An 18,882-nucleotide genomic window follows, 5' to 3' on the forward strand; every position below is an offset into this window, starting at 1 on the left:
CAATACACTGTCAGTTCTATCAGTGATATACAAATTAGATAGAAAAATGCAAACCATCTAAAATGTACCTGTTGAGCAGTGTACTCTCCATTAGCGTCACACTGGGGTACAAATGCTCCCACTAGTGGATAACCCTCTGGACTGGTGGTCTGTACACTGTCTCTGTGCTGCTCACAATGACTTTTAAGACGTCCCGGTTCTTCTGTTACATTGATTTAACAATACAAGTTCTAGCCAACCATATGATTTTAAAACACAAGACAGCAGTACTCTGCCATAGTACTGTACAGTATACTTTACTTAACAAATTGGGAATGATTTGGCTTATGCACCTGATTTGTCACAGTCAGTGGGTGCTGTACCAGGTGGAGTTCTGGTTCCTTGTCTTTCCTGTCCTTGGCTGTCCACACACCAACAATGTCCAGTCGAGCCGTGACACTGAAATGAACATTAAGATTTAACTAGAGCTCCGAGGGCCCTATCAACCTTGGGATACCAGACTGGCAGATTGGAACTAGAATTAAAAAAAAAAAAAAAGATATACACTACCATTCAAAAGTTTGGGGGTCACTTAGAAATGTCCTTATTTTCAAAATAAAATCACTAATGAGTTTGCAATGCTGTTTCATAAAAAATTTGGTACAGTGTGCAATTAAATATTTTTTTATTCAAATCGCACAATAATGCTCAAAGCGCTACTGAATAATATTTTTCAAAATGCACAATATAGTCATAAAATATTGATGTTTTTGACAAGCCTGATGTGTGTCCAATGTTTCAATTTGTTGTCATTTATGACAGCTTTAAAGTATAAAAACAATAGGGACTGCGCAGTGGTCACTGGTTAAGCCCTAATAAAGCATATCATACACTGAACACAATATATATTATAGATATATATATTAAAGAATTTACCTGTAGAGGTGTGTAATGACCATTGGAATCACAATGAGGAACAAAGGCTCCCACTACTGGGTACCCCTCTGGATTGGTGGTCTGTACTCTGTCTCTGTGCTGCTCACATTGGCTTTTAGGTTGCTCTGGAAATTGCAACGTAAAGTTTTTTGTTTTTTTGGCAATGTTAGGGAATATAAAGTTGCTCTTGCCACATTGAAAAAATGTTTGCATTGGCACCTGGTTTGTCACAGCTGATGGGTGTTGCACCAGGAGGAGTTCTTGTACCAGGTCTTTCTTGTCCTTGACTGTCCACACACCAACAATGCCCAGTGGAGCCGTGACACTAAAAATGTGCATTTGGTCTTAGTGCAACCTAAATATACAAAAGACATAATGCCTCAGTACATAATTAATTACCTGTTGAGGAACATACTCCCCGTTTGCATCACACTCAGGCACAAAGGCTCCCAGGAGAGGATAACCCTCAGGACTGGTGGTCTGCACACTGTCTCTATGACGCTCACAGTGGGTTTTTGAATGATCTGGTTCTTCTGGTTGACCGAAAACAAGTGAGTTTAGGATTATTTTTGAAAGTACTGTTAAAATTCGTGGAAGCAAGTATTTGTAGCATCATGACAATAAAACAATACATGCAGCATGACAGCCTTCTGGAAGAAGTCCATCTTTTAGTGGGCACCCTTCCTTCTCTGACCTGGTTTGTCGCAGTCTGTGGGTGGTGCACCAGGACTGGTTCTGGTTCCGGGTCTTTCTTGTCCCTGGCTGTCCACACACCAACAATGCCCAGTAGAACCATGACACTGTGGCAAATGGGTGGAGATTAAATTCATGGAGATTAATGTTTCAAAAAGCATCTCTGTAGTTAGTGGTTAAAGTATCTTCTTCCGACCTGCAGTGGTGTGTATTGTCCATTAGCATCACACTGAGGGACAAAAGCTCCCACGGGTGGATAACCCTCTGGACTGGCAGTTTGCATGCTGTCTCTGTGGTGCTCACAGTGAGTTTTAGGATGGCCATCTGAGGACATGAAGAAACACTTTAGAAAATGGAAATTGTCAGCTTCCAGCCTATCAATGACCATGACAGCAAATGAAATGTCTTGCTGATAAAAGCCTGCTTTGTACCTGGTCTCTCACAGTCGATGGGAGTTGTGCCAGGTGGAGTCCTGGTTCCATGTCTTTCCTGTCCTTGGCTGTCCACACACCAGCAATGTCCAGTAGAGCCGTGACACTAAAATAACAAGACTTACGAATGTCTCATTTGGCAAACACATGGCGTCTACGATTTAAAAAGTGTTTACCTGTTGAGGAGTGTATTGTCCGTTAGCATCACACTGAGGGACAAAAGCTCCCACTAGAGGATAACCATCTGGACCGGTGGTCTGTACACTGTCTCTGTGGTGCTCGCATTGGGTTTTAGGTTTCTGTGGTTGCTCTGGTTGGTTTAGAGGCAAAGTATTCAAAGTATTTATTTGTAAGTACAGCACAGCAAGACAATGCTCAAGGCATGTTGCACATGTGGTCCTCACCGTGTCGGTCACAGTCTGTTGGTGCCATACCAGGGAGAGTCCTGGTTCCTGCTCTTTCTTGTCCCCTATTATCTACACACCAACAATGTCCAGTGGAGCCATGGCACTGCAAATGAGTAATCAGCCTCTTGAGCTCCAGTCAGTGGTCATCATTTTGCTCTCTGGATTTCATTACCCACCTGAAGTGGTCTGTATCGTCCATCAGAGTCGCATTGAGGGATAAAAATCCCAACCGGCAGCTGACCAGCTTGTTCTGGTCCACTCTGTAGACTGTCTCTGTGCTGCTCACATTGACTTTTAGTACCACCTGTCGGTCCTATGGGTGAATTATAATAATTATTAACACTTTTGCAATTAATGTACACTGTATGAACAAAATGATGTCTTGTAATTCCACACTGTTGTAGGCTCCTCACTGTTCTCAGAAAACCTTCAGGATTTCGGAATTCTTTTTGGGGAATTTGACAGGAAGAGAATTGATTGAAGCAGGATTAGTCAGTCCGCAGACTGGGTTTCCACAGTCGGTAGTTTGACACCACCGTGATTTTGATGTTTTGTAAACAATTCAAACATGTTCAACTTTATGACCACGATTGCACTCTGCAATCACATTCGTTAAAGTCGATGATGTGAAAGGCAAAGGTGTCAAAATGTCAGATTTTCCCTAAACATCTCCAGTTTATGAAACCTTCAAAAATGTATCTGGCTACAATTTGCTGGTATTTCATTACCTCAGCCGATATGTATGTTTCCACTACACATTTTTCAGTTACTGATCATGCAATTTACATGTCATATTCAATGCCTATACATGTCAGTTACGTTACTGTTGCAACCCGGTCTGCAGCTGGCGTGGTTCACGTTTTGCACAACAACCCAACTTAATTGGAATTCGGATTTGTCTACATATTAACACCGCAAATGCACAAAAAAACTTAATCATGGCAAGTCAACTGACCTTGTTGCGAGCAGAAGAGACCATCTCCGTAAAAACCATTCTCACACTGACAGTGGAAGGAGCCTAGGCTGTTGCTGCATCTTGCATTGATGTGGCATGGGGAGGACCTGCATTCATCTATGTCTGTGGACATACAGTCAAAAAGTAGAGGAACACTGCAAAAATGTGCAAATGACAAGATGCTAATAGATAATCCCCACAGTCACGAAGAATCCGTCTTCTATTTATTAACATAACATGTTGTGTCTAACAACTCACCCACACATGTACGTCCGTCAAAACCAAATTCATAGCCGCTCTGGCAGTGGCAGCGATGGCTACCGGGTAAGTTGATGCATTGCGAATGAGCCCCACACGAAGACAAGCCCTCAGCACACTCATCAACATCTAACCAGAGAGAGCGAGAGAAAACATGTCAACCGAAACAAGTTCTCCATCCATATTTGAGTGCAAACACCTGGAGCCAAGGTTGCATTCTTAGCACTGTACAAGACATTGTGATTATGCGGTCATGGAGAGACACTGGGGCCCATCCATGGGAACCGTGGCAGAGCCTGGGGCTTTCCTAGTGCTGTCAGCAGGGGACACAAAGATAATGCTGGGCTAATGACAGGCCACGGACAAGCTTAAAGCAATGGAGGTCCATCTTAATTAGATCATTAAACAAGGAGGGGGGACCGACAAGAAAGAGAAGAGGGAGTGATGATTCCTTCCATACACACTTGCTGGACAGATGTTGAAAAGTGCCGCAGCACCTTCAACTGTCAAAGTCTGTGTGCATGTTTGAAGTGCTGGAGGTGGGAAGTAAGGTTATGATGATGAAACCCTGATGTGGTGTGGAAAAAAAAAAAAAAAATAAGGGCCGATTTGGAATCAGCGCAAAAAAATCTTTGTTAATGTAACCAATTTAGGGAGGTAAGATATTCCCCATCCTGGAACACAGTTTGACTACTTGGGCCACCGAAGAAAAATACACGGGAGTCCCACAGGACACTAGGTTAGGTACCGTAACAGTTGTGTCCATCTCCTCTGTAACCAGTTCCACACCGGCACTGGAAAGCCTTGTCCTCCAGTGGGATGCACTGGGCAGTCGTGTCACAGTCGTGGCTTCCATCATAGCAGGGGTTAACCAACTCTGGTCCTGTCAACTCAGCTGAAGCAAAACAAGAAAATTGTGGCCCTTATTAGTTGTGTTGCTGGAAAAAAAAAAATGAGAGTAAATTTGCATTGATGATACCGCTTATAATACAAGGAAACATGTTAACAAACCAAAAACAGACCCTTTGGTTAATCTGATGAAATTTGAATGAGATGATGCATTCAAATTAATTAATACCAAACATCTATCCCCAATGAAATGGAAATGCCATTAATCTGTTACTAAAAATAGTTGAAACATCAAAAACTGCAGCATACAACAAGAGTACCATATATGAAAAAAATTGAAAAAAAATGCCTAATTTACAGTGAGTTGACCTTTGGACTATTTAGTGTTAAGTACTTAGGATGATTACGGCAGCAAGGCTATGTAAACACATCAGAGCAATTCCCACAGGATGTCTTTCTTTTAGGAAGTGACTTCCTTCATGTTCTCAATATTCAACACATGGTTGAAGTTAGACACACCAAGACACACCAAGACACACCCCCACCCCCCACCCACACACAGTATGATGAGTGAGCAGATGTGTGTGAAAGGTTTCCTCCACCGTGACCTCACATTGACCATGTGTTACAACATGAAATGTTTTCCACCTCTCAATTGCCGATTACAAGTCACAAGTGTAGGCTCACTGTTTAACAATTAATAAATTCATTTTCTGAGTTTCTGGATCCCATTTTAGGCTGATTAATTGGTGTCATGTGCTGGTAGTATATGGAGGATCAAATCAAAGTAAAATCTGATTGGATGTGTGTTCCTGATGCACTGCCAGTGTTTTTCATATTCTTAATATTTCGGAACCGCAAAGAAAAAAAACAGTATCTTATATTTCACAAACGAGCTCAAAAAGAAGTACAATATTTTTTCTCATACACTACACCAGTGTTTCTCAAGTTTTACCACCTAAAACAATATCTCAGGCCTCCATCATGACCAGTCTTAAAATATTGTAGCATAGTAAACCCAAGTCACAGCGGAGTGAGTCAGAAATGGATGGTGCACACTCCACAGAGAGAAAATCCCCAGCACACAGACAATGACGTTTACTCCAGATTGCTTCCATCTCCTGAGGCCAGAGCTTGATACGTGCTTCTAATCAGGACACGTCCCAAATGTGAACATGAGAGGGTTACGTGAATATGAGCAGACGGAAAAAGAGGGCTGGATCATTAAAGATGCTGTAAAGGGAATTAAGAGATTTGTTTCAAATTACATTATACACGTCTGAAGATGATTGCTGACAAAGATGGAGACTGTTTTTCACCATTTGTGTTCTCTTGATTTTTTAGGGTGTGGCTAAAATGGCGCCAAAGGAAGTTGCAGCGTGAGGCCCCCCTCCTTCACTACGATATATTCTAGCCACTGGAGACTTTACGATGATGTACGTATTTTCACAGCTGAAACCTGTAGTTATGTGTAGGCATAAGAAACATGCGGACACACCCACAACGTTGGAGAGCGGAGACAAGGGCTTGATTTTTCATGATTTAGAAGCCTCATTTGATACACTTGGGATTGTTTTAATCAGTCACATTTGCCGTGATTGTTAGCAACCTTCTTCTCTGCGGTGTGTCAAATTCACAAGACATTTATTTTCATTTTACACAGACTTTAAAGTCACTCAGAATTGCGGTGCGCCACCAACTAGTATGACTTTTTAAGATGAGCTTCCCTCTTCTGCTCAAAACTCAGTCACAGCAGGGGTCAAAGTTGAGAAATACCAAAGCAACAATAACATGGCTGTGGTGCACCGCCTTGGAACAACAACTTTACTTGTAGAGAACGAGATTCTGAACTTGAACAAAGTCAGCAACTGGCTTTTTGTCATTGGATTCATGCACCTGATAAAGCAAAAGTGAGAAATATTACCGAGAGTCCAGATTAAAGTTTGTATTTGAATTGCACTACTCTCATAGTTTTGTAGTGGCCCATTAACAGACTGACAAACAGCTCTGATTTTCCAAATCCATGAAAGAAAAAAAAAAAGCAAATGGATGTGCTGCAGCTGGTCCTGTCTGACTAAGGGAGCCAGGTGGGTAAATCTTAAACTGCACACTGCTGGCCCAAGCCAAAATTTCACTTTCCCCCTTTAAATGTGCATCAGCTGCACTTGCTTGATAAATTCCTTCAAACACTGTATTCTCATCATGAACATTGTTTTGCAATTTATTCTCATTAACTGATATTATCAGTGATTCCACTGTGTATGCATGTGAGGAATTTCTCATTTGTGCTTTCATAATCTCCAGTGAGGGAATTTGGTACTGATACGGATTACAATTGTTTGGCCTTGGAGGAGGCCTATGGTCTATTGAGTGCCATTCAAGTCAGTCCGGGGATTCTCATGACATCACAAGGAAGCTATTCTGCCCGGCAACCCACCCCCTTCCTTAAAATCTGTCATTGGATAGGGTATTATTTCCCAGAGTGTGAGACCCTTCCATGCATGTGTGCGTGTATGCACACACTCACACACACATACACACACATGCATATGCGCGCGCACACACATGCATATGCACGCACACACGCAGCACTTAGCCCGTGTTTACAAAACCCCTGATCCCCCAAAGCTCTTCCAGCTGTGCTCTGGGTGTACAAGTGTGTTTGGGTGAGTGTGCATGCGTGCGTGAGAGTGGGTGTGTACTGTGTGTGTACGCACTTGCAAGCCTGTGCATATGTCACGACCTTTATAATCAATGTGACATCTCTTTGTTGTTGTTTTTTTAAACCAGATTGACTTATAGAAAATTGTGTTGTTGGAAAAAGAACACGGTGTATTGGTGCAATATTTGATCAGCATTTGAATGATTTTCTGCTGCAGTTGAATAAGGCTTGGTGCCAGAATTACTGATTCAACAGGCAAGACAAATACAAACACACTTGTCTTGGCCAAACGCTATGTTTACATGCAGTCAATAAGCCTTTCAAAAATCGTGTTTTTTCAAGTACAGGAAGCCAATGACCGGCATCTTCTATTGCCACTTGAGCTCGAGCCGGCCTAACTTGAATACATTGCCTTCTCTGCAGCGTTTTCACATTATTTGCAATTCCCATGTAAATGGAAGCAACTCTGTAATCCAACCCAAACCATCTACCCTAACTAACCAACCAACTGTGATCCAAACAACGCCTCTCACCATTTCATGCCTGGTTGAGGTTAAAAAAAAAAGTCAAACATTTCAATACAGTGAGACCTCTATGGGACAATTAGTGATTTTTGTGTCCACCACCAACCTCCAACTGGGCTGATCTTGTTGGTGATGGCGTATCTCAGAATCCGCTCCTCCTTAACGTACATGACAAACACTCTCTCCATGGTGATCTGCAGGGTCTCTACAGGCGAAGCCCGGTTGTCATGTCGACAATCACGGAAGGTGATGTTTTGTTTCAGCTGGAACGAAAAGGATTCGGATCCTCGGTCTGGTGAGACCACGGTAAACTCCCTCACGGAGCTGGATGTAACAACTGGAACCAAACACAAAGGGTGCTATTAACGCACAGTGGAGTTAGGCGTCTTCAGTGGTCATCGTGGTTACCTGATGGGTAGTAATGGTACGTCTCCTTAAAAGGCTCCATGGTCACTTCAGCAGCAGGACGTAGGAAAGGCACACTGCCGCTGAGTGCGGTGTCGACAGTGAAGTGGTTGTTCTCGTCGAGGCCTCGTCCTGTCTGAGTGATTGACAGTCGCTGGTTGCCAGGGTAAAAGACGAGTTCGGCTTGACGAGTAAACTCAGCCCCTGGTAACAGCAATAACTATTTTAGTTTGTGTACAACCACCTTTCTGTCTAGATCAAAAGGTTAGTTGCGGAGAAAGTTCATAGTGAAAAGTTCTGTACCTGTCGTTTTGAATCCTGCTTGGCTATTGGGCAACTCGAGAGCAAACAGCCAACCAAACAGCTCACCGATCGGCGCAGCCGGCATCAAGGCCCAACCCACTGGCTCGGGGATCTAACCAAGCAAGGCCAGTAGAGAACCCAGAAGATGAAATGTGGAAAATGCAGTTCATGGAATGAGTGATCTGTCATTTGTTTTCAAGTAGTTCCCAATTATTTGGAAAGTTCTGCTACCTCACTGACGGCTGTGTAAGCACGCCCATCTCCCACCACAATGTAAGCATGCAGATCAATGTTGTTCAGCTCCACGGGAGTCAAACCCACGGTTACCGTTCCACTCAGCTTGCCACTGACGCGCTGAGGGGCCGCTGAACACAAACACCAATCGGATAATTGTATTTCGCTGAATTTAAAAATGATGAAAAGAACGCAGCGGCTGCTGACGACTAACCGTCCGGCAGGCAATGGCGGCCATTTCCATAATAGCCGGGTCGGCAGTGACAGCAGAAACCCGTAGCATAGTCAGAGCAAAAGGCGTTCTGAGAACACTGCTGCTGGAACCTACGACAAACACAAATCAATAACTCTCAATATTAACACCCAAGGAATATCCCATCATAGTATATGATTGATAACATACCTTGCACATGTTTCCTTATTCTCTGTGGTGTAGTGAATCACTGAGAAACAGACAAAAAAACTGAAGGCTTAGTATCGGCACTATATGTCAAGCAATTAAAAGTGCTTGACATTATGGTAAGTATACAGCACGGTAGGAGGATGGGAAAATACTGCAGAAAAATCTCTCTCGCTCTCTCTCACACACACACACACACACACACACACACACAATGCATGCATGCAGACACACGTACTGTATATACAGTACAGAAAACTCGGAGAGAAAACAGCTGTCGCAGTGCTCCATACCATGACCATCATCTTACAGGCATGTAAAATGCTTCAATACGAGTATATAGCCTGTCACTGCCGATCTGTAAATACTGCTAAAAAAAAACTTACCATGTTGTAACGTAACAGAAGAGAAATACTTCATGAATGAACTCGAGGAAGTATACACACACACATACATACACACGCACTAGGACTTGCACAACAGCCATATTGTCTTGCAGCTGCTGAGGATGAGGTATCGTTTCCCTCCATTTCCTGTCAGCCATTCTCCTTTCATACGTTTACGACTATGTACACACGCCATAAATACGCATTTCTGTGAAGGTGTCTTACCTCCTGTGTCAAAGTCCACATCTTCCTCCACACTGACCACATGACCTCCAGGGGACAGGGGTGGCTCATTTCTGTGAGAGGGATACAAATCTCCGACATCCACAGGAATCTATAGGAGGAAAAACATGGTGGAAACAACAAAACTCTCCCAATATTGGTTATTTCAAGTGTACCTGCTCTTGGGACCGCTGAGCACCTCCATCTGGGATGACCTCTCGAGAAGGAGGCGGTGCATACTGCCGCCCCGCCACCTCTGAATCGTGCCTGGGCTCAGATGTCAAAGGTACATCTCCACCACCATGCGACACCTCGGATGCTGACAAAGGAAGGTCAGAGCTTTCCGGCTGGACAGATTCACCAGTGGCTACCGGTTGGAATTCCACATCTTCAACTGTCAGAGGGAAATCTCTGTCTTCCTCTTGATGACCGGGGTCGAAGTTGCTGTTGTCTGGGTACTCTTCAAAGTCATTGTACTCGGGTGTAGTGGCGCTCTGGGAGGAACAACCACAAACCGATCATGCCTTGCAGAGTCATCAATATTATGGTCAGCGATACGATTTATTTTTTAAGCGAAACGATTCGCTGGGATTGCGATTTGATTTCGTATTGGACTGCAAATGAAAATCTGTTCTCAATTGCCTAATCTGGATAAATAAATAAAACCTTACGCATGAGAAAATCTGTGGCATTTGTTTGACAGCGTTCGGAGCAGAAACAACTGAGATGTCGTGATTTTTGAAGCCTTGTTATACAGTGTATACATTGACTTGGCGATTTTTCTCAGTCATTGAAATTTGACAGACAAGAGAGCGAAATTACCTGAGGTTGATTGTGTTCTCTTGGGAGAGGCGTAGCAAGAATATCACCAATAGATGCAGCAGGGACAATGTTGTCAAAAGAATAGCGATTCCCAGTGTGGAAAAGCCAAACACCTGGAATTCCAGTGTTTCCAACCCTTGAATGGAGTGGGAAAAAATCAGTAATTAGAGCAATACATTGAATATTTTCCTTGAAGTACCATTTAAGTACACCATTGGGATGGGTACACAGTGTCAACTACAGTTTCATTAGACCCTTAAGAGCACACTTAGTTCTCGACAATAATACTCAATTGTATGTTCCATTAGAAAACAAATCAAGCGGAGAGATGACTCAAAGCGTGGTTGTCAGCAAGTGCAGTCCACGCAATTTTACAAGTCCCAATCCAACATGGTTTTATGGTTAAATAAAAACAATAGCCTTACACACTTAACATTCTAGTGCCGCAATATGGACTGAAGGATCGGGACATCTGGAAGTGAACAAAAAAGAATGACCGCCATTCTGGGGGATTTTTTGGGTCCATTCATCAAGAAGAACATTCGTGAGGTCAGAGGTGTACTGATGTTGGCTAACAATCTCAACTTGAGTTCATCGCAAAGATGGTTCATGGAATTGAGGTCAAGGCTCAGGTCAGGGTCCTCCACACTAAACTCATCAAAGCATACCTTAATGGCTCATATCACTTTTGAAAGAAAAACTTGGCAGCCTACAAAGTGGGAGTATCGAAGCCTTTGTCCATTAGGACTAATAACTATAACTAACCATAACTACTACTAATAATGAATTAGTTTTATTGGTAGTAGCAGTGGTGGTGGTGAGTTTTTCAAAATAAGAGCCATCGCACGGGTGAGCTTTTGCTTTGCTTTGACCTCCTAGCAAAAACGTGCTTTGCAGTGGCAATAAACTGAAGTCAACTCACTTCACAAAACGCAGAAACTTGTCGTAGTGAGCAGAACTTGAAAAAAGAGGTTTCAATCTGTTTTGTGCAATTTTTAGCTGAAATTTGCTTTCAAACTAAACGCTTTAAAGAGTCGAGGTTTGAACACAAACGGTGGAGCAACATAAAGATATAAAATGTATTTAAAATTGTTTGATGGATTGATACTGAAGAATTTCAAAGTGGTCCTTGCAGCCTTCCAGTTTGTTGTAGGTTTGTTCTGTCCTAGCTCTACTCCAGACACGTGTATAGCAAGAAAAGCGTAAAGAAAATGGAATAAGACAGTTTATACTAACTGGTCGAGATGTTTGATACTTTGCACATTGCTGGTCACACTGTAGTAAGGGCCCTCAGTTCGGGAAAAAATGAGATAGGTGATTTCTCCTCGGCTGAATCCGACTCGAGCGGTCAGCTCTATCTCCACATTATATGACTCCTGGGAAAAGAAGCAAACAATGCAAAAGTTGTCTCGACAGTCAAGGTCATATTTTTACTGGTGTGTGGGGGATGCTAAGCTATGATGCTAAGCATCTGCAGGCGGGAGTGTTCACCAAAAACAAGCACCTCCTTGTTTCTGCACAGTTTACCTTGGGTCTCGTCCCAAAGAAGTTCAGGCCACCCTCGGGGTAGAGGAAGAGAACGTACGAGTCGGTTTCGTCGTAACCAATCACTGCCTGGAAGGTGTTGACCTGTAGGAGGGAGGAAGTTTGCTCTTCAATAAAAACTACAGTTTGAATTCAATTACTTTCAAGCACGTACATAAGAACGTAAACGTTATAACACTTCTCACAGAATGGCCAACGAAAAAAATTACATTGTGCACCTGTCAACGAGCGCTTATATATTACCTGAAAGCACTTTGTTTGAAATAAAGGCGCTTTTCAATCTGTATTAAAATAAACTATTGTCAGTGCAGACAATAGGCGTCTATATTTGAAGGAGGACTATCGGTGACTCCATGTGCACATCTGCACACACACACACACACACATTCCCAAGCGAATGAAGAGCACAGCTGTCTTCCTGTGTGTGCACACATCTTTCATGATCATGTTAAAGATGTGTGAGCAGGACTCAGACGTCTCTTCACCTATAGCCATGAAAAGTATAGTACATGTTTCTTGCTCCTAATTGCTTAGCACAACATCTTTAAACCATCTTGCTTGTCGCCTCTGGGCTTGCTTTAATTAGCGAGTCTGGTCTGGGCGGTTGCGTAGTGTCTATATGAAATCTGCTTTTGCTTTGTCGGAAATACAGTGACATTCATGTTGTAATGTTGAACCACACTAGATATTAAAAATATCTAAACATTCCTGTTTAAATACTTTTCCAATTTATATTAAATGTCCGTCAGTACGCACCTGCCACCATTCAAAGTAACCCCAAATGAATTTCCAATGTTCCAGTATACTTGTTTTCTTTGCCAGAGAGAAATTTTTGTGTTCAGACTTTTTTATGTGTTTTTTATGAATGGTGGTGTTGTTTAATTTTTACTGACCACACCACAAACATCCAAACAGTCCAAGCCAATTTGCGCTTGGCTTAGTGTGTCTCTTTGTGTGAGTGTTTGGCATTCAAGGTGAAGACAACTAGTGATTGCGCCCCCACAAAAAAAAAAAACAAAGGCTTTCTTTTCTCACCTTTCAATTACAAGCATGACAGTGGATGTGTGGGTGTATACACACATCACACACAGACACACACAAGCATATGCACACACGCTTATGTCTATGTGACCGCCTGCAAATGTTTGGTTGGCTATTTATCGGTGACAGCGACTTAGTATTTCTTTTTATGGCTTCACATATAGACAGCAAAGTCACGCTGACCTGAAAAAAAAACACAAGCACGTATAATGCAAATGAGAGCAGCAGTGGTGGAAAGTGTTGTTACTTCTCTTGTAAGTGGAGCACTTCAGCCACTTGTGTTTTAGTTGATAATATTAAAATCAAGTATTTGTAGCAGTCGCCATGTTGTGGACTGCATCAAACATTTTTTTTTTAAAGGCGACAGGGGACTAAAAAAAAAGCACAGTAGGCCCATGAGGCAGACGTACCCTATAGTAATAAGCAAGTTACCCAACTGCTTTCCTATGACCGAACATTGACCTATGGACACTCACTTGGGACCAACAACTCAACCATGGGTACTGCTTTGCTTCTACTACATGTACATGCACTGTAACACTTAAATTTGAAGTAACACTGTCTTTAGTTTTAGACTTCACCATGTTATCAAAATCATCAAAAAAAAAGTTGTTGGTCAAGCGCCCACGCAGTTTTTTAAGAAATTAAATGAAGTTGACGGACACTACCGTTCAAAAGTTAGGGGTCACCCAGACAATTTAGTGTTCTCCATGCAAACTGGGCAAATTATCTTCAGTCATTATGATTATATTCCCTCATCACCCGGCAATCATTGTGTGAGAAAGGAGTTGCATATGTTCGGTTTGCTTTGAGCCAGGAAGAACACCCGTGTCGACCAAGGGGGCTCTGAGAAACAACAAATAGAACTTGGAGGGTTAGTAGTTCCTATTGTTTTACACAGTTGGAAAAATGAAAGGATTAATAAACATCAAGAAGAGGCAAAAGTACATCTTAGTCGACATCTGATAAATAATAAAGGGGACAGTGCTTAAAAAACAATGGGAAAATAATAAGATTGAATTACAGCTCTGGAAATAATTAAGACCAAAACTCAAAGGACCTCTAATGGCATTTGACCCAAAATGTAATTTTCTGCAAATAAATGACAATATTTGTATTTAGAATTGGGGGGCTTGTCAGTAGTTTGTAGAATTAGAAAATAAAAATGTCATTAGACTCCAACATAGATACTCATAGTGTACAGATCTGCCCTGAGAAGTTCAGCTTGTTTCATGACCACATTCATAACTCAAAACAGCCATCTTTACCCACTGAAATGAATGGAAATGCTAAAAATCTGAAAAGATCTGACAAGATTCTGCATGTTGTTGAGTTGAGCTTACTGCCGCCATATCGCACTTGTGTCTCAAGTTTGCGTTCACAAGTCAAAAGCAAATTGTACTATATCTCGCATGTCGGATCACTCATATTTTAGGGCACCATCAAAAATGGCAAAATCAGAGAAACTAAGAATTTACCAAAATTTTGAGCCGTGTGTGTTTGTCGTGTTAGTGATAATACTGATAACAATGATCATTTTGGTCAATATGTTATGAGATTTTCACAGTGTCATCTCTACGGCAAACAATGGATCCCCATTCCCCCGAAAAAGCATCACCTCCAACACACATCCTAACTCTGTGTAGCACACAGGACTCCACATAATCAACCCCCCCGACTCCCCTCCCCACTGAACTCCACCCAGCACCTCCGGCTAATCTCTTCAAAGCAAGATGCTATCAGTCCACAGACCCCCAGATCGCCGTGATGGCCCAGGCTGTTTAAGCCCCTAACTTCCTTTTCATTCGTTCAACAATTCAAAGACATTCACAGGTTCACATTTGGAATGTCACAAAGTCCTAATCAACTTCAAGGCAATAGCCAGTGTTGTGCATTGCATTTAATATTTGCACCTTTGGCTTTTGTTCCGCCGGGTTGGGGGAGGAGGAATGCTGAGGATTGAGATAAAACAGCCTGAGAAACACAAGCAAAGACAAACACAGATGAGAAGGCCAGACACGGGGAGGTCTCCTGTGGTTTGCCTCCACCACTCCCTTCATCATCCATCTATCCATCCTATTTGCCCGAAACGTAAAGATAGCACAGCAACTTTAGTAGATGTGCTTTTATTGAGCTTCTGCAGAACCAAAACATTTCAAAACCACTCACACCTTTTGTACTAAAGTAGAACAAACATATGTGTTAAATAAACAGATAGAATAGAACTAGCCATTCATCTTCTGTACTTAAAGGAACGTGAAACATAATTTAACTGATGCCTAAAAATCCGAACAGATGCATGTCAACTCAAGTTGCTGGGACAGCTGCTTTGAGAATTTTAGTCAGTAGGCACGGTATATTGCTCCTCACTTTGTGATGTTACAACGTGTGGTGATGAACGAGCAGTTTCAATGGCTAAAAACTCCCAAAGTTATTCACCATGATAGAGCTCCTTTAATAAAACTAAACTAAAAAAGTGCTGAGTCTGACCTCAAGCACTCTTCATGGTTGAGATATATTCTACATGTACAGTAAGTGGTGGCAGTAACATCGCTCAAAGGTTGTGTTTATTCAGTTTGGTGGTGCTGCCGGTGGTGGGTAGGGGGGTACATTTTGAATTCCACTAGATCTTGTTGTTTCTTCAAGTGGATAGCATGTCTGCCTTGTGGCCTTTCAAAATATTAGTTTAATGTACTGTAGGTTGTCTTAACATGCAAAAATGTGGAATATGACTCCATGAAATAGTAAAGTGCAGATGCATAGCTGGCAGAGGTGACCAATCTTAATTTAGATCATCGTACATACATTCCTCCTAGATAGGAATTCAAACATTTCTTCCTCGATGAATTAGTCAAATAAGCCCTGGGGTAGCTATTCCCAGATTTTACAATTGGTTTAGTTATTAACTGATATCGGGAAGACAAACAAAAAAATGGAAGCAGCCACTAGCAGAGCTTGGGAGTGGGATGGTTTGTCTACCTGCATAGAAATTGTAAGAGAAGGGAGGAGAGGCGAGGACAATTTGATGACCCTTCAAAGGTGACCTCTGACCTCTCGAAAAGGTTAAGAGATAGATGAGAAGATAGAGGACAAATGACCCTCACACTCCTACCCCTGAGGACGAATACATGAAACCTCCAGGAATTCGGGCTAATTCTGTTTTACTCCTGTGGTCAAGTTCTCCATATCCATCTTACCTTGTTCGAGGCCCCGCCACTGGTCCGAGTGGGCTCCTCGTAGGCGCCCACATTCTCCCATGTTGCCACCACAGCATGGGTGGGGGTGAATTTGGCATCTGGGAAGCCTTGGTGAACTTCCTGGGTTGGCGGGTGAACAAATGAGCGCATGGAGGAAGAGAAAAGAAGAATACAGTTGGCAAGTATTTTACTTACTCAGCATGAACAAGTCCAAAACAAGACCAGGACACGTTCCAAATCCTTTTTGGACAGGGAAAGGAATTGCGGGCTGTACACAACTTTACAATATTAAACACGCACAACCGGAAAAAACGTTTTCGTTTGACAGTTTGTGGTGTGAAACGGTGGAAAAGTAAGTGTGAGGATTTAAAGCAATGTTAAAATGGGAAACAGGTGAAAAGAATGAAAATATGTGCCGCACGCAGTGTATGGTCATGGATGGCCTTTTTTTTTGTGTCATGCTTGTTCGAAATAAAAAGTTTAATCAGTCAGTCGAAAAATGTCTTGGCCGCTGGATGTTGAAAAGCAATTTGCCTTTGAGGTGATAACAACCTTTTTTTCTTTGAGTCAACACACCTGGGCCACTCTGTTGAGCACACTGGGCGTCTCAGTCACCCTGTAGTAAATCTGTCCTCTTCCACCACTGGTGTCCATGTCAGCCAGAAACGGCGCCACCACTGGGAAATCCGTGGGGAACCCGTCGTCCACATACTGCTTCTCCATCGGCAAGTCCTGAGCTGATATGATCCCATTGGTGGCCACCTGGACAATGTCACAAGGAAATAATTGTTCCAATGTTATTTTTGAAGAGTATATAAAGTCTACACACCCCTGTTCAAATGCCAGCTTGCTGTGATATAAAAAAAGGATACCAGCATTTGAAAACCTTTTCAATCACTAATGCAACTTATAATTTGTACAACTTAATTGAAGAAAGACAAATCCAAAACATTTGAACTTTATTTGAGGCTAATCAGAGGCACTTTAAATGGTGTTTAAAAAGTGTTTTCTGACTCTCGTTTAACATGACTTTAAGCGTGATTGGTTAATTGTGAACACAGTCACATCCCCGGTTAGAAGAGGGCGTGCACACTTACTTGTGTAACCAAGTTTATTATTTCCTTTTACAATAATATATTGCAAAAAAATCAATTGAGTTGTGGAGGTTATACGTAGGTCACTAAGGGTGGAAAAAAATATCTTGGTCCATTTTTTTATCTCACAAAAACTGGTCATTTGAACAGGGGTGTGTAGACTTTTTATAGCCACTGTAAGTGATGGAAGGAGTGTGGGATATTTACCCGAGTACGATATGTTAATTTATAGTTTACTAACCGGTTTTGGTTGAATTTCCAAATTGTCCGCTGCATTTGCATTCTTGGATTACTTTAATTATTAGGAGGAACCAAATATTTAATCCACTAAACAAGTTTTAACGGTCTCATGTGGTCCAATGGTGATGCCTTTTCGCCTATCCGGTGTTACATATGTTTTACTGAAACCACCATGGGATTATATCGCTCACAAACCCTACTCCTGTCATTAAAAAAAACAGAAAAGAACATAAACCTAACAAGAATAATTTGTGATGTGTTTACAATAATTCTGCTCCTTTTACTTGTCACTAAATGGAAACGCTCAAGTCCAGGCCTCGTTCAACCGCTGCATGTACATGTTAAATAAAGAAAATAATTATATGCTATTCGAGAAAACAGACATGTTCACTTTTCCAAGTGAGAGCATTTGGATACATGTAGCAAAAGTAGTGTGCAAAAAAAAAAGTAAAGGCATGCACATGTACTTACATAAAGCTGATAGAAGGGGGTATCGTAGAAGTAGAAGGGTTTAGGCAGAGATAAGACTTTGGAGGTTTCATCGTCTCCTTCTTCCAAAAGTGAATCTCCACTTGACATGCCATAGGGAAACATTTGGGACCTCTGGATCCCTGCAACCACACACATGCTGCAGCACAGGCCCAGAAGGTAGACCGGCACCATTTGCCCTCTCTCCATTGTAGAGGGCCAAAGAAGAAGCTGCAACAAGGAGACAGCTGCACTCACGGGGAGGAAAAGAAAGAGGAAGAACTCCTCAACTCCACTCAGCAGAGGCGCTAATACTCTGGGAGAGAGAGGGAGGAGTTAAAGGGATGCTCGGGGGGGCCATGGGGGGTGGCGACAGCGGCGGAGGCAACATCTGTCTCGAATTAAGACAAAACAAATAGAGCATTTTTAATCCAGATGTAACTTTATCTGTTTCACAACAACTAAAACCATGAATGACTATCACACACTTGGACGCCATCACCACCGCGATACAAATCACACATTTCACCATATTTATATTCCTCAGGGGGTGCTTGTACGCTCTTCACACGAATATACCCCCCACGTTATAAATTTAATATATATTTACTCTGAGTGTATACAAGAAGACTCCCCTCTCCACTGTGAGGGTTACATTCCAGACCACCCCCATAATAAATGAAATCCACAATATAGAACTACCCCATTTAAATGACCTGCATCCAAGCATGTTTTATAACATTTCCAGCATAGGTGTCAAACTCAAGGCCATGGGGCCGGATACGACTTGCCACATCATTTTATGTGGTCCGCAAAGACAAATTCATGTGT

General features: G+C 42.2%; 1 protein-coding gene across 4 annotated transcripts in view; it reads right to left on the reverse strand.

Moving 5' to 3' along the window:
- nid2a (nidogen 2a (osteonidogen)) overlaps nucleotides 1-18,347 on the reverse strand; it is a 29,361-nt gene extending 11,014 nt beyond the window's left edge. For all 4 annotated transcript variants that reach the window (XM_049753397.1, XM_049753412.1, XM_049753396.1 and 1 more), the window contains exons 1-28: nucleotides 18,055-18,347; nucleotides 16,826-17,011; nucleotides 16,250-16,369; nucleotides 11,994-12,095; nucleotides 11,703-11,842; nucleotides 10,467-10,602; nucleotides 9,821-10,138; nucleotides 9,648-9,756; nucleotides 9,040-9,079; nucleotides 8,851-8,960; nucleotides 8,634-8,767; nucleotides 8,403-8,514; nucleotides 8,103-8,303; nucleotides 7,801-8,031; nucleotides 4,408-4,554; nucleotides 3,660-3,788; nucleotides 3,402-3,524; nucleotides 2,623-2,759; nucleotides 2,444-2,549; nucleotides 2,216-2,349; nucleotides 2,040-2,145; nucleotides 1,805-1,932; nucleotides 1,610-1,715; nucleotides 1,315-1,448; nucleotides 1,135-1,240; nucleotides 916-1,040; nucleotides 333-438; nucleotides 69-202 (exon numbers count right to left, since the gene is read on the reverse strand). In XM_049753397.1, coding sequence (XP_049609354.1) covers nucleotides 69-202; nucleotides 333-438; nucleotides 916-1,040; nucleotides 1,135-1,240; nucleotides 1,315-1,448; nucleotides 1,610-1,715; nucleotides 1,805-1,932; nucleotides 2,040-2,145; nucleotides 2,216-2,349; nucleotides 2,444-2,549; nucleotides 2,623-2,759; nucleotides 3,402-3,524; nucleotides 3,660-3,788; nucleotides 4,408-4,554; nucleotides 7,801-8,031; nucleotides 8,103-8,303; nucleotides 8,403-8,514; nucleotides 8,634-8,767; nucleotides 8,851-8,960; nucleotides 9,040-9,079; nucleotides 9,648-9,756; nucleotides 9,821-10,138; nucleotides 10,467-10,602; nucleotides 11,703-11,842; nucleotides 11,994-12,095; nucleotides 16,250-16,369; nucleotides 16,826-17,011; nucleotides 18,055-18,261 — 3,867 coding nt within the window. In that variant the 5' untranslated portion in view covers nucleotides 18,262-18,347. The remainder of the gene's footprint in view (nucleotides 1-68; nucleotides 203-332; nucleotides 439-915; nucleotides 1,041-1,134; nucleotides 1,241-1,314; nucleotides 1,449-1,609; nucleotides 1,716-1,804; nucleotides 1,933-2,039; nucleotides 2,146-2,215; nucleotides 2,350-2,443; nucleotides 2,550-2,622; nucleotides 2,760-3,401; nucleotides 3,525-3,659; nucleotides 3,789-4,407; nucleotides 4,555-7,800; nucleotides 8,032-8,102; nucleotides 8,304-8,402; nucleotides 8,515-8,633; nucleotides 8,768-8,850; nucleotides 8,961-9,039; nucleotides 9,080-9,647; nucleotides 9,757-9,820; nucleotides 10,139-10,466; nucleotides 10,603-11,702; nucleotides 11,843-11,993; nucleotides 12,096-16,249; nucleotides 16,370-16,825; nucleotides 17,012-18,054) is intronic.
- Nucleotides 18,348-18,882: the final 535 nt, after the last annotated feature.

Source organism: Syngnathus scovelli, chromosome 2 (genome assembly GCF_024217435.2).
Source record: "Syngnathus scovelli strain Florida chromosome 2, RoL_Ssco_1.2, whole genome shotgun sequence".
Taxonomy (NCBI): domain Eukaryota; kingdom Metazoa; phylum Chordata; class Actinopteri; order Syngnathiformes; family Syngnathidae; genus Syngnathus; species Syngnathus scovelli.